This window comes from Scyliorhinus torazame, chromosome 25 (assembly GCF_047496885.1).
Source record: "Scyliorhinus torazame isolate Kashiwa2021f chromosome 25, sScyTor2.1, whole genome shotgun sequence".
Taxonomy (NCBI): domain Eukaryota; kingdom Metazoa; phylum Chordata; class Chondrichthyes; order Carcharhiniformes; family Scyliorhinidae; genus Scyliorhinus; species Scyliorhinus torazame.
The window spans coordinates 36085979-36113569 of record NC_092731.1 but is presented as its reverse complement, the minus strand read 5'-3'; the positions used below and the strand labels follow the sequence as shown (position 1 = coordinate 36113569).

General features: G+C 47.8%; 1 protein-coding gene across 1 annotated transcript in view; it reads right to left on the bottom strand.

Moving 5' to 3' along the window:
• Window positions 1–2763: 2763 nt before the first annotated feature.
• LOC140402544 (adenosine deaminase domain-containing protein 1-like) overlaps window positions 2764–27591 on the bottom strand; it is a 110870-nt gene continuing 86042 nt past the window's right edge. The window contains exons 8-13 of the mRNA XM_072490395.1: window positions 26050–26191; window positions 17272–17439; window positions 12927–13141; window positions 12031–12265; window positions 7260–7392; window positions 2764–3122 (exon numbers count right to left, since the gene is read on the bottom strand). Of these exons, the coding sequence (XP_072346496.1) occupies window positions 3012–3122; window positions 7260–7392; window positions 12031–12265; window positions 12927–13141; window positions 17272–17439; window positions 26050–26191 (1004 nt within the window). The 3' untranslated portion in view covers window positions 2764–3011. The remainder of the gene's footprint in view (window positions 3123–7259; window positions 7393–12030; window positions 12266–12926; window positions 13142–17271; window positions 17440–26049; window positions 26192–27591) is intronic.

Below are 27591 nucleotides of genomic sequence, written 5' to 3'. Positions count from 1 at the left end.
TAGCGTGGCCGATCCACCTAACCAGCACATCTTTGGGCTGTGGGGGTGAAACCCACGCAAACAGGGGGAGAATGTGCAAACTCCACACGGACAGTGACCCAGGGCCGGGATTCGAAGGTCGGAGTCACTCCTGGCACAAAGGAAAATGGTTGTGGTTGCTGAACATCAATCACCTGCCTCAGGACATCAACCTGGAGCAACCGGTCTCTCGGAGTTGGATGGTTGGAGATTTAGTATGAAGCGGCTTCGAATAAGGGTGGGAGGAGATTTAGAGTGCCAAATCCCAGAGTGGGGAACTGGTAGGGACTTAGTGTGAGTGGCCTCAGACTTGGGGTGTTGTAGTGCGACAGCTCTTCGAATGGAATGGTGGTTGAGATTTAGTGTGACAGAGTTTCCGATGAAGTGGTTGAACAGATGTGCGACAGCTCACAGAGTAGACAAATTGGATATTTAGTGCAAAAGGCAGTTCGACAGTTACATGGGCAGGGTGGGTATAGAGGGATATGAGCCAAATGCGGGCAAGTGGGACTAACTTGGTGATGGAAACTGGGCGGCATGGACAAGCTAGGCTGAAGGGCCTGTTTCCATGCTGTAAACATATATGACACTGCAGGAGTTTCTCTGGTGTCCAAGGCCCAACCAACTTTAGCTGTTTCATCAATGACCGTCCCTCCTTCACAGGGTCAGGAAGATGGTCCTGATAATTGTGCAATGTTCGGCACTATTTACAACAAGACCTGAGCAATATTCAGTCGTGGGCTGGTAAATGGCAAGCAACATTCATGCCATGCAACTGCTAGACAATGACCATCTCCAACCGGAGAGAATCTAACCATCTCCCCATATACCATTTATTGGCATTTATTGGCATTACCATCACCGAATCCACCAATCTCAACATCCTGGGGGTTACCATTGACTAGAAACTGGACTAACCACATCGATACTGTGGCTACAAGAGGTCAGAGGGTGGGAATTTTACAGAGAGTAACTCATATTGATTCCCAAAGCCTGTCCACCATCTACAAGGCGCAAGTCAGGCATGCGATGGATTAGTACAGCTCCAACAGTCAAGAAGCTTCATACCAAAGCAGCCCCACTTGATTGGCATCCCGTCCACAATAAACATTCACTCCCTGCACTGTGCAGTGCCAGCTGTGTGTACCATCTACAAATGCATTGCAGCAACTCACCAAAGGTTCCTTAGACAGCAGCTGCTACATGACTACCACCATGGGATACATGGAAACATCATCACCACCAGCAAGTATCCCTCCAAGCCACACACCCTGGTTTCAAACTACATCACTGTTCCTTCACTGTCAAAGAACAGTACAGCACAGGAAAAAGCCCTTTGGTCCAAGCCTGCGCCGATCGTGATGTCTGCCTAAACTAAAACCTTCTACACTTCCAGGGCCCGTATCCCTCTAGAAGGCCTATGGAGTTTATTGGTAGAGGGATTGAGTTCCGGAGTCGGGAGGTCATGTTGCAGTTGTACAAAACTCTGGTACGGCCGCATTTGGAGTATTGCGTACAGTTCTGGTCACCGCATTATAGGAAGGACGTGGAGGCTTTGGAGTGGGTGCAGAGGAGATTTACCAGGATGTTGCCTGGTATGGAGGGAAAATCTTATGAGGAAAGGCTGATGGACTTGAGGTTGTTTTCGTTGGAGAGAAGAAGGTTAAGAGGAGACTTAATAGAGGCATACAAAATGATCAGGGGGTTGGATAGGGTGGACAGTGAGAGCTTTCTCCCGCGGATGAATATGGCTGGCACGAGGGGACATAACTTTAAACTGAGGGGTAATAGATATAGGACAGAGGTCAGAGGTAGGTTCTTTACGCAAAGAGTAGTGAGGCCGTGGAATGCCCTACCTGCTACAGTAGTGAACTCGCCAACATTGAGGGCATTTAAAAGTTTATTGGATAAACATATGGATGATAATGGCATAGTGTAGGTTAGATGGCTTTTGTTTCGGTGCAACATCGTGGGCCGAAGGGCCTGTACTGCGCTGTATTGTTCTATGTTCTATATTCCCATCCGATTCATATTTTCATCAAGATGCCTCTTAAATGCAGCTAACGTATCTGCTTGCACCACCTCCTCTGGCAGCGAGTTCCAGGCACCCACTACCCTCTGTGTAAAAGAACTTGCCTCACACATCTCCTCTAAACTTTGCCCCTCGCACCTTAAACCTATGTTACCGAGTAATGGACTTGTTCACCCTGGGAAACGGTGTCTGACTATCCACTCTGTCCATGCCACTCATAATTTCACTTCTATCAGGTCGTCCCTCAACCTCCTTCATGCCAGTGAAAACGATCAAGAGTTTATCCAACCTCTCCTTGTAGCTAATACCCCCAGACCAGGCAACACCCTTGTAAATCTCTTCTGTACCCTCTCCAAAGCCTCCACATCCTTCTGCACATCAAGGGAGGTCGAAGGTTGGAACCCTCTTCTGCAAAAAGCTAGGTGAATTCCTCATTTTAAATCTAAGACCAATAGATTTTTGTAACCAATGGTATGAAGGGTTATGGAGCAAAGGTGAGCATATAGAGTTAAGTCATTCAGTATCACAAAGCTCTATTCCCGTTCCGATGTTCTCACGAGGCCAGACTATGGGCTTCACTTCAACAGAGTTCGGACCGACTCCCTCACTCGGGGAGTAGCTGATGTTATTGTGAGGATTTGAACTAATCTGGTGGAGGAAAGGTACGGGAAAACAGAATTTACTTTCCATTACAACCAAACTCATTCCAGCACAACATTGCAATATTTTTTTATTTGAATGAGGCACAACACTGATTTTATTCATTCCATATCTGGCCTGAAATTGCATCTTAGCATTACACCAGAAAGCACCCAGCCTGGATGTCCTTTAGAACAAAACAAAACATAATTCACAAATCATTTCAAACAAACATGCTTTTAAAAGCAAAGGGGAAATTACCTCTCTCTATTGCAATTGTCAAAAACATCAGTTACATTTTTCTGTTGCATTCCAGTGAGATTCATTTGCTGAAGTTGTCAACGAGTCGTTTCTGCGGCCACGGCCCTGCTCCAGTGGAAATGAAATGATAATTTAGGATTCCCTTGGCTTCTTGATAGGTTTTGGCATTCATCTAGAATAGTTATGGAGGCAATCATTAGCGGTCACTTCTAAAATACAAAAATTCATGGATCGTTTTCTGATAATCTTTAATTCCTCATTTTAAATCTAAGACCAATAGATTTTTGTAACCAATGGTATGAAGGGTTATGGAGCAAAGGTGAGCATATAGAGTTAAGTCATTCAGTATCACAAAGCTCTATTCCCGTTCAGATGCTCACCGCTCTGGTAAAGATTCTTCTGCTGGCTGCAGAAAAATTATTTAAGTTTACAGAACGAAGAGGTTTATACAGTTTCTGAGGCCTTACACCTCAAAATGGCACACCTGCAATTGACCATCCTGTTTACACTGGCCAGGTGTCTTTCCAGCACCAGTGAAACAAAAGTGCACATGCGGTTGTTCAAATTTAATGCACTGCTCCTGGAGTACAAACCTGAATTGACGAGAATGTAAAAGTAAGGATATAATGTTGGAATTGTACAAAACACTGGTGAGGCCACAACTGGAGTTCTGGTCACCACATTACAGGAAGGACGTTATGGCTCTGGAGAGGGTGCACAGGAGGTTCACAAGAATGTTGCCAGGGCTGGAAAAGTGTAGTTATGAGACTGGATAGGTTGGGGTTGTTTTCCTTGGAGCAAAGAAGGCTGAGGGAATGACTTAATTGGGGCGTACAAAACTGTGAGGGGAAGAGATAGAGTGGACATGATAAAATTGTTTCCCTTGGCGGAGAATTTTAGAACCAGGGGACATTGATTCAAAGATCAGACGGTCAAGAGGAAGAACTTTTTTTACGCAGAGGGTAGCGGGAGTCTGGAATTTGCTGCTCGAGTTGGTGGTGGAGACAGAGACCCTAAACTCTTTTTAAAGGTAACTGAATCTGCACCTTATTGCCGGGGTGCAGGAAGGTGGGATTGGAAAGGGCACCTGGGTGTCCTCGGGCTGGCATGGAGAAGATGGGCCGAATGACCTCCTACTGTGCTGTAACCTTTTTATGTTTGTATGATCGTGTAGGCCAGCAATGCACAGCTGGCTTTTACAGATGCCACGCCTTTTGCACCTGCAAACAAATGCCATGGACTTTCAAACTATTTATCCACGTTTTTCAGTAGGATCAATGACTGCTATCTCTGCCTAAAGTCTCCACCACATCCTGCGGAGGTTTGTGGCTCCTCTTGCGCCATCTGTGTCATCACAACTATGTTGTAGATTTTGAAAGCTTGTGGCTTTAAATGAAACTGGTGTGAAACTAACACATCAGTGTTAACACAACTGATATGAAACTAACAATATTGGTAACTACTTTCACTTTCCTGGATGAACTCCCTGACTGCTGTAATTCCCTTGTTTTACCGGTCTTGTTGTCAGAGGAGTTTGACATCTTTACATCACTGGCGGACAGTACAGACATTAGAAATTCAAGTAATGATCAATGCAAATTTAATTTTAACACTATTTCCCAGCAAGAATATAGAATGCTTTACAGAAGGACAAATGGATCTGGAAAAGCAAATATTTGTTGTATTAGTGAGAGGCAGCACGGTTTTGTGAAGGGGAGGTCGTGTCTCACTAACTTGATAGAGTTTTTCGAGGAGGTCACTAAGATGATTGATGCAGGTAGGGCAGTAGATGTTGTCTATATGGACTTCAGTAAGGCCTTTGACAAGGTCCCTCATGGTAGACTAGTACAAAAGGTGAAGTCACACAGGATCAGGGGTGAACTGGCAAGGTGGATACAGAACTGGCTAGGCCATAGAAGGCAGAGGGTAGCAATGGAGGGATGCTTTTCTAATTGGAGGGCTGTGACCAGTGGTGTTCCACAGGGATCAGTGCTGGGACCTTTGCTCTTTGTAGTATATATAAATGATTTGGAGGAAAATGTAACTGGTCTGATTAGTAAGTTTGCAGACGACACAAAGGTTGGTGGAATTGCGGATAGCGATGAGGACTGTCTGAGGATACAGCAGGATTTAGATTGTCTGGAGACTTGGGCGGAGAGATGGCAGATGGAGTTTAATCCGGACAAATGTGAGGTAATGCATTTTGGAAGGTCTAATGCAGGTAGGGAATATACAGTGAATGGTAGAACCCTCAAGAGTATTGAAAGTCAAAGAGATCTAGGAGTACAGGTCCACAGGTCATTGAAAGGGGCAAAACAGGTGGAGAAGGTAGTCAAGAAGGCATACGGCATGCTTGCCTTCATTGGCCGGGGCACTGAGTTTAAGAATTGGCAAGTCATGTTGCAGCTGTATAGAACCTTAGTTAGGCCACACTTGGAGTATAGTGTTCAATTCTGGTCGCCACACTACCAGAAGGATGTGGAGGCTTTAGAGAGGGTGCAGAAGAGATTTACCAGAATGTTGCCTGGTATGGAGGGCATAAGCTATGAGGAGCGGTTGAATAAACGCGGTTTGTTCTCACTGGAACGAAGGAGGTTGAGGGGCGACCTGATAGAGGTATACAAAATTATGAGGGGCATAGACAGAGTGGATAGTCAGAGGCTTTTCCCCAGGGTAGAGGGGTCAATTACTAGGGGGCATAGGTTTAAGGTGAGAGGGGCAAGGTTTAGAGTAGATGTACGAGGCAAGTTTTTTACGCAGAGGGTAGTGGGTACCTGGAACTCGCTACCGGAGGAGGTAGTGGAAGCAGGGACGATAGGGACATTTAAGGGGCATCTTGACAAATATATGAATAGGATGGGAATAGAAGGATACGGACCCAGGAAGTGTAGAAGATTGTAGTTTAGTCGGGCAGTATGGTCGGCACGGGCTTGGAGGGCCGAAGGGCCTGTTCCTGTGCTGTACATTTCTTTGTTCTTTGTTCTTTGTTTGTTGGGGGGGGGGGGAAAGAGATGGAGGATGTGAATAAGTATTGAAGCACTTGCAAGTTGTTAGGATGGCCGAGTGGTCTAAGGTGCCAGACTTAAGCAGACATTGAGGACTTGATCATTTCTGGTCCCTTTCTAGGGTCGTGGGTTCAAATCACACTCCTGGCATTCACCTTTATATATTGCGTTGCCCTATTATGTATTTTCTTTTATTCCCTTTTCTTCCCATGTACTTAATGATCTGTTGAGCTGCTCGCAGAAAAATACTTTTCACTGTACCTTGGTACACGTGACAATAAACAAAGGCTGGTAATTCTTTTGGAGTCAATTGGCAAAAAAAGCCTTTTTAACCACAAGATCAGTTATAAGGGATGAGATTCTCCGACCCCCCGCCGAGTCGGAGAATCGCCGGGGGCTGACGTGAATCTCGCCCCCGCCGGTTGCCGAATTCTCCGGCACCGGAGATTCGGCGGGGGCGGGAATCGCGCAGCACCAGTTGGCGGGGCCCCCCCTCTGCGATTCTCCGGCCCGGATGGGCCGAAGTCCCGCTGCTAGAATGCTTGTCCCGCCGACGTGGATTAAACCACCTACCTTACCGGAGGGTCAAGGCGGCGCGGGCGGGCTCCAGGGTCCTGGGGGGCGCGCGGGGCGATCTGGCCCCGGGGGGTGCCCCCACGGTGGCCTGGCCCGCGATCGAGGCCCACCGCTCTGCGGGCGGGCCTGTGCTGTGGGGGCACTCTTTTCCTTCCAGCTTCGCTATGGTCTCCGCCATGGAGGAGGCGGAAGAGACTCCCTCCACAGCGCATGCGCGGGGATGCTGTGAGCGGCCGCTAACGCTCCCGCGCATGCGCCGCCCGGCAATGTCATTTCCGTGCCAGCTGGCGGGGCACTTCCGCCAGCTGGCGGGGCGGAAATTAGTCCGGCGCGGGCCTAGCCCCTCAAGGTTGGGGCTCAGCCTCCCAAGATGCGGAGGATTCCGCACCTTTGGGGCGGCGCGATGCCCGACTGATTTGCGCCGTTTTGAAGCCGGTCGGCGGACATCGCGCCGATACCGGAGAATTTCGCCCAAGGTGTGAGAGATGACCCACTAAAAACTTGATCAATGACTTTACAGGCCGGGCGTTACACTTCAAAAATAAAATTTCAGCAGATTTTGCATTGTGACAGGTGGGTTCCATGGAATTCTTTCACTCCATTCCGTCTATTTTAGTTCCTTCATTTCAAATATAGACTTAACTTGGGACTCGCCCATTGTTTAAATATTTAAATATAAAGTGCCCCTCCATAGACAGTCCCTCGTACATATGGAAACCTCTGTTTACCTTGGCTTCATGACATGTTGACAGGTCTAGTAAATCCTGTCTGTTCATTTCTTCTGCTACACGTCGAAAGGAATACAATGTGGCGGCCTTGCACAGGCGACTGGCAGTGTTGACTCCATTTTTAAAAGGGGAACTTGGAATAACAAAAACAAAACGGGTGTTTAGTAAATAACTTTTAAAAAGGCAAATCCACCCCCAGAGTTAGAAAATGCCCAATAATCTCGATATTGCAGCACATCCCCACATTTTGTGTGAAAATAAAATTGTCCTGAAAGTAAAGTCTGTTTCTGAACTCTGCCAACATGGAAATCATAAACATTTTCTGTAATTAATTCCTCATTGAAATGTGCTTCTTGCACAAACGCCAGTCACTCACCAACAGTATCCAGTGCTATAAAGTTCAATACAGCTATCCCTTCTTAGCACGCCTAATGTATCGTAATAATTTGTGCATTAAATTGAAACAGGTGTAAATCATCTTCCCGTAAGAAACCATGAAATCCGATCGAAATTCCCAAGGCCTTTTTCAACTCACTGGAGAGACTGGTTATGGCGTATGTAGGGGGGGGGGGGGGGGGGGGGGGGGGGAGAAGTGAGAGAGAGAGAAAAAGAACGCAATGATCCCAAAGGAAGTACTGCAGAGAACGCGATCCATGGGAAGGGGCCTACCCCTCCCAAACCTACAATATTACCACTGGGCAGCAACCACGGAGAGGGTAAATGGGTGGAGAATGGAGCCAGAAGCCGAGTAAAACTAGAAGTATTTACACCAAGATCGGTTTTGACTATTTACATAAATACATTGTCGTTTTCCCTTCCTTTTCTTTTATTCTTTCCTTAGTGTTTGCCATGGTGCTCTTTCCAAGAACCGGTGCAGACTCGATGGGCTGAATGGCCTCCTTCTGCTCTGTAAATTCTATGATAATGGTGATTGTAGTTCCCTGCATTACACGTCCCACCGGTCTTCCCTTGGGCTCAGGTTGTTTGCATGGGTTTTGCCCCCCACAACCCAAAGATGTGCAGGGTATGTGCATTGGCCACACTAAATTGCCCCTGAATTGGAAATAAAATGAATTGGGTACTGTAAATTTCTATTTTTAAAAAAATTATTACATTTGACACTGTGCTGAATGCCTGAACACGTGGGACAGGATTCTCCGATTGCTGACGGCGAAATCGCGTTCAGCGGTTGGCCGGAGAATCTGTTTTGACGCCGAAATCGGGGGCGGTGCAGTTTTGTTCGGATGCTCTGCCTCCATAAAAACGGCAGACTCGAGGAGTACCGCCCTGGCAATGTCCCTCTCCCCCCAGGGGGGCTATACTAACCTCTTATGCCCCAGAGGGATCCCCTCAACTGATTCTCATTTGGCCAAACATGTTGTAAACTTCGCAGATGTGATGTATGAATATTTAGTGAGACGGGGGTCATGTGACAGGGGGGTCCGTTAATAATATGTAATCCAGTACAATCTATTTAAGTGCGCTTCACACCCTTTGAGAGCCTGAACCTTGTGATGTCACTGGTGAGGGGCAGGGGGAAATTTTTTTTAAATAAATAAATCGGGAAACGCCATCTCTCGATTCTCTCTGTTTTTCCACCCGTCTGTGATCCTAGTGCAGACGCAAAATCACCACTAATATTTACGTGCATTTAACTTGTACATCTTTCATGCTTGTGTTGATCTATTATTGGGTAAAATTATTGCCGCGATGCTTGCAAGCTGTGACTCCTGGAGTACCGCAAGGATCGGTAATGGGGGCTCTGCTATTCACAATCCATATCAACGATTTGGATATGGAGGACCAAATGAAATATTTACAGCTTTGCCAATGACACAAAACTTGTTGGGAATGCCAGTTGTGAGCAGGATGCAAGGAGGCTTCATGGAGCTTTAGAGATACATGGCAGATGGAATATAATGTGCAGTTATCCACTTTGGTAGCATTAAACGGAAATGCAGGTTATTTCTTAAATGGGGAGACTGGGAAATGTTGGATGTCCAAAGGCCGTTCTTGTTTATAAATCACTGATGGCCAACATGCGTGTGCAACAAGCCATCAGGAAGGCGTGAAAGTTAGCCTTTTTGCGCAGGCATTGGAGTATAGGAATAAGGAGGCCTTGTTGCAGTTGTATAGGGTATTGGTGAGACCACACCTAGAGTATTGTGTGAAGCTTTGGTCTCCTTACCCAAGGGAGGATATACTTACCACAGAGGGAGTGCAATGGAGGTTCACCGGACCAACCCCAGGGCTGGCGGGATTGTCCCATGAGGAAAGATTGAGGAGACTGGGCCTGCATTCTCTAGAGTTCTAGAGTTTACAGGTGATCTAATTGAAGAGTACAAATTTCATCCAGGGATTGACAGGGTAGGCGAAGGAAGGATATTTCCCTGGTTTGGGGGGGGGGGGGGGAATAGAACCAGGGCACAGTCTAAGAATAAGATTTTTAAAACTATTTCACAGGTTGTTGGTTTTGCCAGCATTTACTATCCATCCCCAATTGCCTTTTATAAGCTGAACTGCCTTTGTGGACCGCTGCAGTCCATCGGTGTAGGTATACCCGCAGTGTTGTTAGGAAGAGAGTTCCTGGATTTTGACCCCAGCCACAGTGAGGGAAGGACGATAGATTTCCAAATCAGGGGTCTGTCTTCTGCCCTTGTCCTTCTGGATGGTAGGTGCTGTCTATGGAAACCTTGGGAAGTTCCTGTCGTGCATCTTGTAGATTGTTTTCACTGTGCACCGGGAGTAAATGTTTGTGGATAGGGCGCAAATCAAGCTGGTTGCTTTGTCCTGGATGATGTCACGGTTCTGGAGTATTTTCTGTTTAAATTCATTCATGGGTCGTGGACGTTGCTGGCCAACATTTATTGCCCAAATCTAATACCCTTGAACTGAGGCCATTTCAGAGGATTTTAAGAGTCAACCACATTGCTGTGTATCTGGAGTCACATGCATGTCAGATCAGCTAAGGACGGCAGATTTCCTTACCTAAAGGACATTAGTGAACCAGATGGATTATTACGACCATCGACGATGGTTTCATGGTCATCACTAGGCTTTTAATTCCAGATTTTTATTGAATTTGATTTGTTTGACCTGATGCCATGAGACTTCATGGGGTCTGGAGTTGATGTTGAGGACTCCCAGGGCAGCTCCCTCCCGATTGCAGGACACTGTGCCACCACCTCCGCTACGCCTGTCCTGCCAGTGAGACGGCATATACCCAGGAATGGTGGTGTTGGATATGATCTGATTTTGTGAGTATTACATAGAGTTTACAGTGCAGAAGGAGGCCATTCGGCCCATCGAGTCTGCACCGCCTCTTGGAAAGAGCACCCTATATGTAAGCCTCCACCTCCACCCTATCCCCGTAACCCAGCAACCCCACCTAACCCAAGGGCAATTTATCACGGCCAATCCACCTAACCTGCACATCTTTGGACTGTGGGAGGAAACCGGAGCACCCGGAGGAAACGCACGCAGACACGGAGAGAACGTGCAGACTCCGCACAGACAGTGACCCAAGCGAGAATCGAATCTAGGACTCTGGCGCTGTGTAGCCATAGTGCTAACCACCATGCTACCGTGCCGCCCACTATGTCAGGCTTGACTGTCACTATGTCAGGCTGTTGCTTGACTAATCTGTGAGACAGCTTTCCCAATTTTGGCACAAGCACCCAGACATCGGCAGGGCGGAGTTTGCCATTGTCGTTTCTGGTTCCTAGGTCGATCACGGGTGGTCACCCAGCTTCATTCTTCATTGATGTTTTAGCGATTTGGTACAGCCGAGTGTCTCGTTCGGCCATCCCCAAGGGCACTTAAGAGTCAACCACATTGCTGTGGGTCTGGAGTCACAAGTAGGCCAGACCACAGAAGGGCGGCAGATTTCCTTCCCTAAAGGACATTAGTGAACCAGATGGGTTTTTTTACAACCATCGACAATGATCATCATTAGACTTTTAATTCCAGCTTTTATTGATCGACTTCAAATTCCACCATCTGTCCACAAGCATTGACCTAGGTCTCTGGATTACTAGTCCAGTGACAAAACTACTACACCACTGCCTCCCTGTAGGGCATTTAGGACCAAGCTGAGGAGGAATTTCTTCCGAGGATGGTAACTCTTTGGAATTCTCTACCCCCTGATGGCTGTGGCGGCTCAGTCATTGAGTATGCTCACAGCAGAGGTTGATCAATTTCTAGATAGTAATGACAACAAGGGGATACAGATCAGGAAGATCGTGCTGAGTGAGAAGATCGGCTATGATCTATTTAAATGGTGGAGCGGGCTGGAGGGGATCGAATGGTGTACTCCTACTCCTATGTTCCCAAATCAGGATTTTGTAAACTTCGCTTCTCAGTACATTACAGAAATCACAGCCAGTACAGGTGTTAGCTTGGATTAACAGTGATACCAGAAAGCAGACTTTATTTTCCTCAGTCTGGGGCTAGCTCTTAGACTGATACAGTCATCTCCTGGAGAGTCGGCATGCGAGGAGATCCTATCGATAGTTTTCAAGTGTCTGGGAGCGGTGATGAGCTTTCCATCTTCCAACTGGCGCCCCCAAATATCAGACAACCCTTTTAAACAGCCATGCCAAAATAGTGCAGAGGCCAATCTGATTGGCGTGTTCACCTGACAATAACATCTACTGTCAGTTCTACCCTACAAGTAACACGTTTTGGCCAGTTAAAAGGAATTGCGTGCATTAGCTTTAAACAGTTATATTTCAGTCACGGTGTAAACTAGAGCAGGATCGTGAAGACTTACTCCTCTGAGATCTGCCCTGTGGTTCCATCCACTATTTCCACGGTTTTATCGCCCCGACACCAGTTTATGCTCAGCTTTTTATAAAGCGGTTCCGCCTCCTTTGGTTCCTCCTCGCCACAGTGGGAGAAATGCGCCCTCACGGCAGTGAACAGGACTGGGAGCTTCTCATTCAAACTCTCATCCACACGCTGATTGATCGCCTTTGTGACGATTTGCATCGGATGAAATTGGCCGGCTGATTTTGAAATATAAAAAAAAAAAGCCTTCACTCTTCGAGAAAGTTATCCCGCCCCCCAATTTATTATTCACTTTCTCGCTCACATGTTTGGGTTGGACGTTACAGCGTTTGACATTCAAATATATATTTGAAAATGGTGCTAAGGCATTGTGCCTCGGTAATATTCTGTTTGGACACAATCTCACGCAGCGTCTCGCAAATGCGCAAACACCTCGATTCACAGAGTGAGGGAACCTGATCACAGCCCAACATATTGAGGCCCCAATTTCAATTAAGAATCACCTTGGGTGAGTACAAGGGATAAATTTGAGAAGCCGCATGAAAAATAAAAATCGGTGAAAACTATATCCCTTACAGCTTTAGTACAGCTGTTTCACTTGCTCAGTGGATACAAGGAAGCCCCACCTCTGAGCAGCATTCTGTACATTTTGCCAAAAGAAAAACACTTAATCTGGGCCCGGTGACAGATTAGTCAGAAAGGCCATGGACACACATACAAAAATCAGTCTGCCAAGAGCCACAATGGAGAGACGCACGGCAAATAACTCGAGGGCAGCCGGCCACGTTAATGCCGATTCAGTTTCTAAAACAATTCAAAACTCCCAATGACAATATTCTTCTCCTGTTACTTTCCCCAAATGAAACCAGTTTTACTTACGAAGGACGACACTCGTGATGTACAGAGGTTTGATAAAGTGGCTGAGGAGAGCTCCCTGCACCCCCAGCACCATCCATCGGCTGAGTTTATCGCTCGCGGTCATGCAGCAGACGTGAGTTGCCGTCACACTCGGGCGGCAGTTTGCTGCCGGCATGGTGGAACCTTTGGAATGAATGTGAAGTCTCATTTCAGGGTTCCGGTATGGCACTGGGTCCCTGCAGAAGACAATGAAATATATGAGGGGAAAAGATCAGTCATTCCACCAGAAACTGACTCGCATCTAACACAATAAAAATGCATGTGTCCTGTTTATACTGACAATTTCACCCTGTGAAAATATTAGAGCAGGTTCTCTTGAGCATGAAGCTGTCAATATGAATCATAAAAGTGCAACTAGAGTGCGGACTGCTCCCTAGAATAAACAAATTGGTTAAACAAACCCCACTGCTTCATGTCCCGACTATTTTTTCTCCATTCATCCAGTCTTTTCCCACCTATATTTTTTATCTTTGGTGCTTTCGTCGTCTAAACAGTTTACAGATTCCTGGCCCTGAACAACTTCTTTTTACCATGGACATCCAATCCACCTACATCTCCAGCCCACCAAGACATAAGACCATAAGACATAGGAACATAATTAGGCCACTCGGCCCATCGAGTCTGCTCCGCCATTCAATCATGGCTGATATTTTTCTCATCCCCATTCTCCTGCCTTCTCCCCATAACCCCTGATCCCCTTATTAATCAAGAACCTATCTATCTCTGTCTTAAAGACACTCGGTGATTTGGCCTCCACAGCCTTCTGCGGCAAAGAGTTCCACAGATTCACCACCCTCTGGCTGAAGAAATTCCTCCTCATCTCTGTTTTAAAGGATCGTCCCTTTAGTCTGAGATGGTGTCCTCTGCTTCTAGTTTTTTCCTACAAGTGGAAACATCCTCTCCACGTCCACTCTATCCAGGCCTCGCAGTATTCTGTATGTTTCAATAAGAGCTCCCCTCATTTTTCTAAACTCCATCGAGTACAGACCCAGAGTCCTCAACCGTTTCTCATACGACAAGCTCTTCATTCCAGGGATCATTCTGGTGAACCACCTCTGGACCCTTTCCAAGGCCAGCACATCCTTCCTTAGATACGGGGATAGAAATGGGGTCTGATCAGAGTCTTATACAGCTTCAGAAGTACATCCCTTGGCTTGTATTCTAGCCCTCTCAACATGAATGCTAACATTGCATTTGCCTTCCTAACTGCCAACTGATCCTGCTCATTAGCCTTAAGAGAATCATGAACAATGACTCCCAATTCCCTCTGTGCTTCTGATTTCCTCAGCATTTCTCCATTTAGAAAATTATCTATGCCTCCATTTCTCCTTCCAAAGTGCATAACATCACTTTTACACATTGTATTCTATCTGCCACTTCTTTGCCCACTCTCCTAGCCTGTCCAAGTCCTTCTGCAGCCCACCTGCTTCCTCAATACTACCTGTCCCTCTTTGTATCATCTGCAAACTTAGCAACAGTGCCTTCAGTTCCTTCTTCCAAATCGTTAATGTATATTGTGAAAAGTTGTGGTCCCAGCACAGACCCCGGAGGCACATCACTAGTCACCGGCTGCCATCCTGAAAAAGACCCCTTTATCCCCACTCTCTGTCTTCTGCCAGTCAAACAATCCTCTATCCATGTCAGGGTCTTACCCTTAACACCATGGGCTCTTAACTTATTTAAGTCTCCTATTCGACAGTTTGAGAGCTGTCTGTTTCTTCCTCCAAGAAGCCTGGCCAGCCTCCATCCACCAACACCCTCCTCGCTTGGTTCAACTTGTTCTCACTTTGAATGACTTCTTCAACTGCATTCACTTCATCCGAACAAAAGATGTTGCATTGAGTACCTTCATGGGTCCCAGCTACTCGTGGGTATGTGAAACAGCCTTGTTCCAGTCCCACTCAGGTCCCTTCCTCACCTCTTTTCCCCAGTACACTGATGACTGCATTAACGCTGTTTCCCGCCCTCAACCTGAACTGAAAATTTAATCAACTTTGCTTCCAATTTCCACACTTCCCTTGTCGTCACAAGGACCGTCCCCGGGTTTTCCCTCCCTCGACTTCGGAGTCTATTGTCAGAAATGGGGACAATCAACCAAAGCGGCCCAACCATGGCTTACATAAGAGATTAAGAACAGTATTAGATCCAAAGAGGAGTCCAATAAAGTTGCCAGAAAAAGTAGCAAGCCTGAAGATTGGGAGAAGTTCAGTGTTCAGCGAAGGAGGACATAGAGATTGATGAGGGGAAATGAGATTCAACTTGCAAGTAACTTAATAGCAGACTGTAAACGGTTCTATAAATATATTTAAAAAAAGATTAGTGAAGACAACTGTAGGTCCCTTATAGTCCAAAACAGGGGAATTTATAAGAGAACAAGGAAATGGTAGAGCAATTAAACAGCCACATTAGTTCTGTCTTTCCAGAGGAAGACACAAATAACTTCCCAGAAATGCTAAGGAACCAAGGGTTTAATGAGAAGGCATGAATTCAAAGAACAGGCGCCAAAATGTGGTGACTGGGGGCTTTTCACAGTAACTTCATTGAAGCCTACTTGTGACAATAAGCAAATATCATTATTATTATTGTTAGTATTACTGGAAAAATAGTGTTGGAGAAATTAAAGCGACTGAAATCTGACAAATCCCCAGCGCCTAATAATCCACATCCCAAGGGATTAAAGGAGATGGCTGAAATACAGGAATTGTTGGTTGCCATCTCCCAAAATTATGTAGATTCTGGAATGGAGGGTGGCAACTGTAACCCCGCTATTTAAAAAAGGAGGGAGGGAGAAAACAGGGAATTACAGACCGGTTAGCCTAACATCAGTAGTAGGGTCTATTATAGAGTCTATTATAAAAGGAGCCGATGACAGGACACTTAGAAAATGTCAATGGGATTAGAGAAAGTCAACATAGATTTGTGAAAGGGAAATCATGCCTGACAAACCTAAGGGAATTTTTTGAGGGTGTAACTAGTAGAATAGATAAAGGTGATCCAGTGGATGTGGTGTATTTGGATTTTCAGAAAGCTTTTTGATAAAGTCCCACAATGGAGATTAGTGTGCAAAATGAAAGTGCATGGGATTGGGGGTCATATATTGGAATGGATTCAGAATTGATTAGAGGCAGGAAACAGAAGGAATAATGGATCTTTTTCAAAGTGGCAGATAGTAAATTGTAGTGACTAGTCCCATAGTGTACAAAGATCAGGTGGGGTTCTGGGATTGGGAGGGGGGTGGACAGACCTAGGTAGAGTGCTCTTTCAGAGGGTCGGTGCAGGCTCGATGGGCCAAATGGCCTCCTTCTGCACTGTAGGGATTCTAGATCTGAAATTGACATGCTGGGAGAGACATCAAGGGTTTTCAAGGCTGCAAGAGGGAAGACTTGCCACACAACCTGATCCCCTCCAGCCCAGCCCCCTTGACCCTCACCACTGCTGAGGGACCCACATTGGTAAGTGTAGAGAGGATGTTCACCCCCTTGCTCCCCCTCGGTGTCCATGGCACCTGCTTTTAGGGACCAGTAGTGATTTGTGCCCAGGCGACGGTGGGGGAAGGGGGGGGGGGGGGGGGGGGGGGGGGGGGGGTAAGAGAGAGGAGGCCACTGCATTCAACTTTGATCTCCCTATTGAGATTAAAGTCAATGCAAATGATTTATGATCAGGTTTGCGTTGCGCAGGGAGCAATGTGGCGGGAGAATTGCTCCAGTTTACTTTGTTTCTTTCTCCAGAGGCTAGCTGGCTGCCTCGAGTATTTTCTGCTTTTATTTCAGATTCTCAGAATCCACAGTATTTTACCTTGGTATGAGGGAAAATATCATTGGACATGCTAGTAAGAATAGTAGGATCTTGTGAGTAGCGGGCAGGAGCATCTTGATTTCAACCTGATTTATCAACATCAGCATTTCAAAAATATGCAGTCCCGTGAGTGCACCTTTCAAGCATTTGTACGGCCAACCTGCGGGGTGTGGTGTTCAATTTTGTTTGATTATGCTGGAGATGTTTTACTATGCTAAAAGGTAGACAAATGAAAGTAGTTGCTGTTGCTTAATGGAACATTGGTGTCCCACAGCCAAGCAGGACACAAAAGGGTTGAAGGAATACCTGCACAAACTATAATCACAATTACAGGTGGACTTTGATCTCTGGAACCGATATGTTAAGAGTTTTGTTGTCGTAATTTGTTTCTCCCTCCCTTTGAATGTTTCTTGTAAAAATATAACTTATCTGACGAATATTTCCATTTGCATTTCACGGAGACGTGAATCATTTCAAAAGTGCACCGGGGGTGACAGCTGAACACACTTACATGAGAATGCTCTGCGCAGCCCCCTTTGGAACTTTGCTGAGGTAGAGATGGAAAAAAATATTTTTCTTGAGGGAGAGTAAATCACTTCCTGAAGACTTGCAGAAGATGCATTTTCCTAAACCCACAGGGTCATTACCGCACAACAGAAGGAGCTGTTTAAACAAATATCTGCAAAAATGAAAAACAAGTTACTGGCTATAGGAGGGATATCACAATATTAGATATTCATATTAGAAAAGGTAAAGACTTTTCCTTATCACATTTGTTTCTTCTTTTCCTGTATGCCCATATGAACAAAAAGCCGTGTTTGATTGGAAACCAAACTGCAAACAGTTCAAAGTGCTGCAAAACTTCAATATACAGACCAGATCTAACCCAAGTTAATTTAAGGAATTCTGCTCAGTCGGAGAGCCAGTCTTCGGCCTTGGGTGGCGCTGTTGATCTCCAGCCGAGCAGGAGTCTCCAGCAGCGATCATGGAGGCAAAGGCTAAGGTGCCTGCCCCTCTCCCCGTAAAGAGCTCTGGCTGTTCAGATACCCCGAAGGTTGCCACGAGTGGGCATGGCACCACCCCCACGACGTTGGACTTGGCCTCGAAAAAGGTGGTCCGATACCCGGCAAGTCTGGGACAGGACCAGAACACGTGGGTGTGGTTGGCCGGGCTTCCCTGGCACCGTTCACATTTGTCCTCCACCTCCGGGAAGAACCCACTCATACGTATTCTGGTCAAGTGTGTCCTGTGCACTATTAGCTGCTTTAAGCTCCGCCCTGCTCATAAGGAGTTCATCCTATGCAGTGCTTCGGTCCAGAGTCCTCCCACTCTGCCCAATTCGTCCTCCCACTTTATCGTCCGCGGTAGTTGTCCGTACATGTCAGCGCAGTTATCGTCCCAGAGTTCACCCGAGGTTTGTACTCTGTCCAGTAGGGAATGTCCTGATGGCTGGGGGAACGTAGCGGTCTCCTTGCGGAGGAAGTTCCATATTTGTATATACCGGAGCTTGTTCCCTTTTTGGGAGTTGGATACTTGTCCATTCGTTCCCTCAGGTTCACTACTGCCATCTATATAAGGACCCCCACAGTCAGTATCCCCCTGTCCTGTCTCCACCTTTTAAAGGAAGGCTATTGTCGCAGGGGTCGATCTATGGTTCTTGCAGATGGGGGCCATGGTGGACACTGCAACCAGATTGATGTGGTCTTCTTACCCATTTTGCTCCCGGCTCTTTAATCCACCATTTACAGTGGTGGAATAAGAGGTTTGGAAGTGACCCCCACCCCCACAAACATCATGATTAATTTGTCTACTTTGATGAAGAAGGCCTTGGGGTTGAAGGTCGGGAGGGATCTGAACAGGAAGAGAAACCCAGGCAGCACATTCATTTTTATTGTCTGCACTCTCCCCGCCAGGGAGAGCGGGAGCTTTCCCACCTCTGCAGGTCCCTCTTTAGCTCCTCCACCACACTCGATAGGTTCCACTTGTCGTGGGCTATACAAATCCCCAGGTATCGGAACTTGGTTTGGGCCAGCTTGAAGGGCAACTTCCCCAGCTCTGATTCTCCCCCTTTGGATTCACAGGGAAAATTTCGATCATGCTCAGGTTGAGTTTATCACCGGAGAAGGCCGGTTATAGAGATCTAAAGGAGCAGGTCATCTGCATAGAGTGAGACTCTGTGCTCCCTATTTCCCCTTTGGATGCCTCTCCAACCCTTCGCTGATCTGAGAGCGATAGCTAGTGGCTCAATGCCAGAGCAAAAGGTAGTGGGTATCTCGCCTCGTGCCTGTGCAGCCGGAAGTATTCAGAGCTGGTGGTGTTTGTCTGTACGCTCACTATGGGAGCACTGAACAGTATTCACCCATGAGGTGAACCCTGGCCCAAACCCAAACCGTTCTAGTACCTCCCATGGAGGTACTCCCATTCAACTCTGTCAAAGGCCTTCTCTGCGTCTAGGGAGATGATCACTTCTGGTGTCTCTTCCCCGGGTGGGTCATAATCACATTCAGCAGGTGCCTGATGTTTGCTGTTAGTTGTCTGCCCTTGACGAAGCCTGCCTGATCCTCCTCGACTACCTCTGGCATGCAACTCTCCAGTTGCCTCGCCAGGACTTTGGTGTCAGTGTTTAGGAGTGAGATGAGTCTGTATGACCCACAATCTGTCGAGTCTGTGCCTTTTTTAGGAATCAGTGATAGAGGCCTGTGCCAGCGTGGTTGGCAGGACTCCTCTTGACAGCAAGTCATTGAACATCTCCTGCAGATGCGGGGCCAGTTTTGTCGCAAATGTTTCATAAACGTCCACCGGGAATCCTTCTGGACCCAGTGCCTTCCCCAACTGAATGGAGTGGATGCTCTCCATGACTTCCCCCAGTTCCAGTGGTGCTTCCAGTCCCTGCCTCTTTTTCTCCTCCACAGCTGGTATGTCCAACCTCATCTCCCCCTCCGGGGGCTCAGGTGTACAGTTCCCAGTAAAAGGTTGCAATGGCCTCACTGATCTTATCCGGCGCTGTGACTAGCTTACCGTTCCTGGCCTTCACCAGCACTATCTTCCTTGTGGCTGCCTGCTTTCTCAGCAGCTGAGCTGACAGGTGGCTGGCCCTGTCTCCATGTTCATAAACGGTCCCCATGTGTCTGACGTAATTGCTGTACTATTTTCCTGGAAGAGAGCAGGTCAAATTCCAATTGTAGCTTTTTCCTCTCCGCCAGCCATCGGCGATGTATCGTCGATCCACCTCCAATGTGGAGTCGATCAGCCATTGCCTAGCCGCCCTCTCCTTCCTGTCCCTGAATTCGCAGTATATGATTATTTCCCACCTAATCACCACCTTCAGTGCCTCCCAGAATGTGGAGGGTGAGACCTACCGTTCTGGTTGCAGGATATGTAACTGTCGATGGGTTGTGACATTCTTTTGCAGAACACCTCGTTGGTGAGGAGGGCTGTGTCCAGCCTCCATGGGAGGGGTGCTCAGCCCGGCTCGTCACCAACCTCACATCCAAGTAGTGTCTGAGATTACAATTGTGGAATATTCCAACTCTGGAAGCACCGACTTACCCACTGCAAAGAAGTGGATACGGGAGTACACTTGGTGAAATTAAGAGTTCTCCCTCGGGTGGTTGAACTTTAAAGGGTCCCCATCTGCTCCATAATGGTGTTCAGTTCCCTTGCCGTCGCTGATTATTTCCCTGATTTTGGGCTGGGTTTGTCTGTTCTTTGATGCCGTACACAGTTGAAGTCTCCCCTCATGATAAGTTGGAGAGGTGCAGTGGGAAAGTTGTGGGATTGACACAGGGCAATGAGGAGAGAGAGTCTTGGTCGGGGATTTCTGCCATTGTTTTTTTGATGAAGTCTGCATCATCTCAGTTAGGGGCCTACACATTCACTAGTACCACCGGTGTCCCTTCAAGGACACCACTGACCATTACATATCATCCCCCCCCAGGTCCATTACTGTATTCATCGCTATAAAGGTCATCCTTTTACTAAACAGTACGGCTACCCCTCTCGCCCTCGTACCGAAGCACACTTGGTAGGTCTGTCCTATCCAGCTCTTTCTTACTCTCAGTTGGTCCTTCTCCCTCAGGTGTGTCGCCAGGTGGATGTCTGTGTCGTCCCTTAGGCTTTTTAGATGGGCGAAGATTTTGGATTTTGTCACCAGGCCGTACCCCCTCCCCTCCTCCGGGGTCAGCCATACCACATGGACATGTCCCTGCACACTGGGGTTTCCCTTGGTTTGTGGGCCATCCAAGATGGTCACCGTTGTCTTCTTTGTTCCAGCAGTCTCCATATGCGACCTGTTGCAATCAGCATTTTACCCTCCCCCACCCACCTATTCCCTGAGTACCCTTTCCCCGTACCCCGGCTACACCCCTTCCTTGGTTTGTTGTTTTGTCCCCCCACTACTGACAGGTGATCCCTTCCCTTTTGGTAGCTGCGGCCCACCCCACTCCTCTTACATCCGTGCACTAGCAAACTCGCCAGTGTGGTGGCTCCCCCGTGAGAGGCCCCCCCCCCCCCCACCCACATTCTCGCTTCGGTGTACCTCTGCTCTCTCTCCCCCCCCCCCGGACAATGTTCAATCCAGAAAACAAAAGATTACAATGACTAGTTCTATGTCCACTACTGCTATCATCCCAGCCAGTTATTCTGTATGAACCCGTTTGGGTAACCTATGGCAACAAAGAACATTATTTTAACACTCCGGAGGTTGCAAATTGTCGCCAGGTACAGCATTCTAAACTACCCTTTACTTTTGATTAAAGCAGCCTTGGCCCCATTAAACTCATCCCGGACCTTGCCCAGGTCGGCCCCAAAGTCTCGGTAGATGCGGATCGTTTGTCCCTCCCATCTACACAACCGCATGCTCCTTGCCCAGTTTGGCACCTTCTTTTTGTCTTTGGAACATACGGAGCTTCGCTATGTTCACCCACAGTGGGTCTCCTGCTTTGGACCTTTGCCGGAGCGACCTGTGGGCCCGGCCTACCTCTGGGGGTTTGGCGAAGCCTTCCCCTCCGACCAGCTTTCCGAGCATCTGTGTGACGTACTCTGTCAGGTTTCTGCTCTCTGTGCCCCCAGGAAGCTCAACGGTTCTTAGGCTCTGCTGGTGGGACCGGTTCTCCTGATCTTTCAATTTCTCCTCGAGCCCTCTCTGGGTTGTTACCAACTTTGCCACGTCTGCCTCGAGCGAGGAGATCCAATTATTCTGGTCGGTTGCCGCTCTCTCCAGGTCCCACACGGTTGCCCCCTGGGTGTCCAGTCCATTCTTTCCAGTGTTTCTTTAAAGGGGGCTAAAGCGATTCCTATGGCTGACCTCATGGCCGACAGGAGGTCCTCCTTAATGGAATCCCTGGATGCGATTCTCTCAACCCGGGGCCGAGCCGGAGAATCCCCCCCCGACCGGTGTGAATCGCCCCACGCCGCCCTGACGCCGGCACGTGATTCTCCAGAGCGGAGAATTGGCGCCGGCGTGGTCGGCGCGGCGCCAGTCGGGGGCCGCTCTACACGGCAGGCCCGCCGATTCTCGGCCCGGGATGGGCCGTCGTAAAAACGGCGAGTCCAACCGGCGGCGTCCACACCTGCTCTCAGCCGGCAGGAACTCGGCGTGGACGGGTCGGGGGGCCTCCAATGTGCTGGGCCCCGATCGGGGCCACCGATTGGTGGGCGGGCCTCTCTGGTTGGGGGCCTCCTTTCTTCTGCACCGGCCCCTGTAGTCCTGCGCCATGTTGCCTCGGGTCTGGCGCGTTGAAGGAAGCCACTGCGCATTCGCGCGTTGGGACCGGTGCCACTGCACATGCGCAGCGCCCAGTTGATGCCGGGATCAGCAGCTGGAGCAGCGTGAACCGCTCCAGTGCCGTGCTGGCCCCCTGTAGGGGCCAGAAGTGCTGATCTTGAAGCCGTTTTGGAGCACTGTTGAAAGGAGCTCCATCCACGACTCCTTCGGTGATCTCACTCGGTCCACCATGCTCTGCTCCACGTGTCTATTCGCTTTGAGGTCTGGATCTTCCACTCCCGATTTTTACTTTTGCTATTTTCCCAGCTCCGTGGCTGGTTTGAAGCCATTTCCATGGATTGTTGTTAGATTAGGGAGAGGGTGGTGTTTTTTTTGTGTTATTTTGGGGTCCATTTTCGGGATAAAAGGGCCTAAATTGAAGTTCCCAAGGGACAGCCACCTTTCGTGCGACCGTTCAGCACATCGGCACCACTGGAGGTCCCCAAACTCTCACTCTTGATCACTGCCCAGTGATTTCTGGTAGAAACTGTAAAAGGGTGTCATTGTGGAGAGGATCAGACTTTGTTGTTATGCCCTTCGAAGTTGTGCAACAGCCAACAATTACTGCCTGGAATCAAATGAAAAGTCACCCATAATGATTTTTTTTGTTTGTTCTCACTCTCTAGTAAGAATAAGCAAGGGGAAAAATAAAACAGAGTTTCAACACGAATTTCGAAAGCTGAGCAAGGTACGAGAAGGAACAGCAATGACACAAAGAGGACAAGGACGTCTGTATGAGATGAGCGTTAGCACTTTCGAGCCAGATGGAGTATCGGCTCCGTTTCATGCTTGCCTTGCTTTCACTGCTGTGAACATAGGAAGCCAGAGTTCGAAGCACTCACAAACTTGAATTTAATAGTCTTCTGCTGAATTGTTTTACGCTTGAAAACAATTGTCTAGATCAATTCTTTTCCACATTAAAATGCGAAGTCCTGAAATTGAGAAATTGGAAGTCACGAGGCAATGCCTGTGAAATACTTTAGAGGGAGCTGTTGTGTTACATGGTCCAAAAACTGCATGCGTGGTGCCAGTTTGCTCAGGCACCAGGTGGGGTCAGAGTTGCAAGCTAGTTCTTATTATACAGAGCAGAAACTTTGTGACAATACTAACTCTCCCCTCTCAGTCCAAAACATTCCTCCCACAGGTACATTTGTCAGGATATCTGTCTGATCAAGAGTGCAGTTATTCAGACCACGGGCGTGATTCTCGGTCGGCGGGAACCTCCGCTTCGCCGGCAGCGCACCCACGCCCGCGGATTTCCCGACGGCGTGGGGGTGGCCACAATGGGAAACCCCATTGGCCGGCTGCCGGGACGGAGGATCCCGCTGCCGACGGGGACGCGTTGCGCCAGAAAAGGGGTCTGGCGGGACGGAGAATCCACTTATGGACCAAACACACACCAAATTAAATTGCCTATTTGCAAACAATTAAAAATGACCTCAAGCTGTCTCAAGATAAATATTGATGAGTAAGGCCAATCACTCATTTAGATGCCGTCCGTCGTACAGCAGACATGGATTTCTGTCACACAGGACTGCCAGGTTTGCTGCTGCGCCTTTGGGATAATGTGAGGTTTCATTTCAGGGTTTCGCAATGGGGCATGGCCCCTGCAAAAGATAACTGTGAAAATAAGATCCGCATTTCAATTCAAAATATACAGCTGACAAGATAAAATTGCATATACCCTGTTGGTATGTCAATTTTACCCCATGTGAAAACAGAGTGGAGGTTAAGTGCTAAGCTGCCGATGTAAGCCGCATAAAGGGCAACCTAAAAAGCAGTTATTAAAAGGGTGAATTGATACATTTCCCCAGATTATTAAGAAAAATACAAGTTATGTTCAGTAGGTACTATAAAAAAGACCAATGGATCCCTTCAGCTGTGATCGGCCATCTCCACTTAGAATTCAACAGTACAAATGATACAAGGGTACCCTTAAAAAAAAAACTATTAAAACTTCTGCATTGCAAGTGGCAGCCATGGAGAAGCACTGAAATACAGTTCGGCAAGCTTTGAACACCATCTCGCCACACCCCTACGTACCCAGAGGAAGCTCAGAGGAGGTTCAGTTGCATAAGTTCCCTCAAGCGGCAACAATTGACCAGTTCTGTGGACATCTATGCCAAACTTGCACTGGACTCTTCGGTAAAGAGGACCCACAGGGGACAATGAAGCCACTTACAGCTTGGACATACTTGAAGAATGAGCATACGACCAGATTTCAATAGTTTCATAAGGTATTCCTCCGCGATCGCACTTTAATTTTAAATTACCCCCCCCCAGCATGTGGGTGTCGCTGGCTGGGCCAGCATTTGCTGCCCATTCCTGAATGCCCACAAGAGGGTACTGGTGAGCTGCCTTCTTGAACCACTGGAGTCCATGCGATGCAAGTACACTTACAATGCTATTAGGGGGAAAAGTTCAATGAAGTGCAAGAACGACAATATACTTCCAGGTTAGGATGGTGAGTGGCTTGAAGGGGTATGTGCAGGTGGTGGTGTTCCCACGCATCTGTTGCCCATGTCTTCCTGGACAATAAAGATTGCTGGTTTGGAAGGAGCCTTGGTGAGTTGTTGCAGTGCATCTTGCAGATGGTACACACGGCTACCACTGTGCGTTGGTGGTGGAAGGAGTGAACGTTGAAGGTGGTGGTGGGGTGCTAATCAATTTATCCTGGGTGGTGTCGAGCTTTGAGTGTTGTTGGAGCCGCACTCATCCAAGCAAATGGAATGTATTGCATCCCCCTCCTGACGAGTATTTCGTAGATGGTGTATAGGCTTTGGGGAGTCTGGAAGGGAAGCTACTTATGACCTGCTCTTGTAGCCACAGTATTTATATGGGTGACTCAGTTCAGTTTGTGGTTGACAGTAACCTCCAGGATGTTGATAATGGATGCTTCAGCAATAGTAATGCCATTGAATGTGATGGGGAGATGGTTCGAATCTCTCATGTTGGAGATGGTCATTGCTTGGCACTGGTGTGGGGCTAATATTACTGACCATTTATCATCCCAATGTTGAATATTGTCCAAGACTTGGGTGTAAATCGGCATGGGCTGCGTATCTTAATAATAATAATCTTTATTATTGTCACAAGTAGGCTCACATTAATGCTACAATGAAGTTAGTGAAAATCCCCTAGTCGCCACATTCCGGCGCCTGTTCGGGTACATGGAGGGAGAATTCAGAATGCCCAAATTACCCAACAAGCACGTCTTTCGGGACTTTGTGGGAGGAAAGCAGAGCACCCGGAGGAAACCCACGCAGGCACGGGGAGAACGTGCAGACTCCGCACAGACCCAAGCCGGGAATCGAACCTGGGTCCCATGTTGTTGTGAAGCAACAGTGCTAACCACTGTGCTACTGTAGAGTGGGGAATGGTATTGAAAATTATGCAATTAACAAAGATTCCCCGTTTCGGATTCGATGAAGGCCATTGGATTCATGTATTTTGTACATTTTCTCTGTACAGCTCTAGAGTTAATTTTCATTCACGGTTGGCCAGGGAAAGTTCTGTGTCTGTTACCTTTGCAATGCCCGTCTTGCAACCACGACGGCATGGCAGTCATGGAGCAACCGACCATCAAAACGCATCCAACTGCTGTAACAAGTTTCACCTGTTCCCAAAGCAACCACATCGTACTGTTCACTGGTGCCATCGTCTGTCACTGTGAAATTAAAAAGTGGAATGTTTGTCGTCTTTACAGGAACAATATGGAAACGCTAACTAGATGTAAAGGATGCAGAATTAATCCATTTGGGGGAGTCTTAATACACTTAAGTGGGGACATGGGTGCACAATATAGAACTCCGCCATTTTAGAATGGCTGCAATCCTGCTCAATGAGAGAAGAGCAAGGATTCATACAATGAAGGCAAGAATGTCCTTTTAAGGTTAGAATTTTAATTTAAAAAAATATATATATATTTATTCAAATCTTTCAGCAAATTTTCAACAACCCCCCCCCCCCCCAAACAAAAAGAAAGAAACAAGAACACAACAATCAGAAATTATACATTGGATTTCCCCCATATACAATAACCCCCCCATACAACATTAAAAAACACAAATAGGGAACCCCCCCAACATTAAAAAACACAAATAGGGAACCCCCCCCCAAACCCCCCACCTTCACCCAAACGCCACCCCAAAAGAACCCCCTCCCCCCCCCCCCAGGGCTGCTGCTGACCTCCTCCTAACGCTCCGCGAGATAGTCTAGGGACGGTTGCCACCGCCTGAGGAACCCTTGCACAGACCCTCTCAAGGCAAACTTTATCCTCTCCAGCTTGATGAACCCTGCCATGTCATTGATCCAAGCTTCCACACTAGGGGGCTTAGCATCTTTCCATAGTAGCAAAATCCTCCGCCGGGCTACCAGGGATGCAAAGGCCAGAATGCCGGCCTCTTTCGTCTCCTGCACTCCCGGCTCGTCCAATACCCCAAATAATGCTAATCCCCAGCTTGGCTTGACCCGGGCGTTCACCACCTTGGACATAGTCCTCACAAAACCCATCTGAATGAAATGAAATGAAAATCGCTTATTGTCACAAGTAGGCTTCAAATGAGGTTACTGTGAAAAGCCCCTAGTCGCCACATTCCGGCGCCTGTTCGGGGAGGCTGTGACGGGAGGCTAGCGCCGGGCATGACCAGAACATATGGACGTGATTTGCCGGGCTCCCCGAGCACCTCCCACATCTGTCCACCACCCCAAAGAACCTACTCAACCTCGCCCCTGTCATATGCGCTCTGTGAGTAACTTTGAACTGTACTAGGCTGAGCCTGGCGCAAGCGGAGGAAGAATTAACCCTACCCAGGGCATCAGCCCACAGACCCTCATCTATCTCCTCCCCAAGTTCCTCCTCCTACTTGCCCTTTAACTCCTCCAGCGAGGCCTCCTCCTCTTCCGTCAGCTCCTGGTAAATAGCCGAAACCTTGCCCTCTCCAACCCATACACCCAAAATCACCCTGTCCTGAATCCCACGTGCCAGAAGCAGCAGGAATTCCCTCACCTGCCGCCTCACAAACGCCCTCACTTGCATGTACCTGAAAGCGTTTCCCGGGGGTAGCC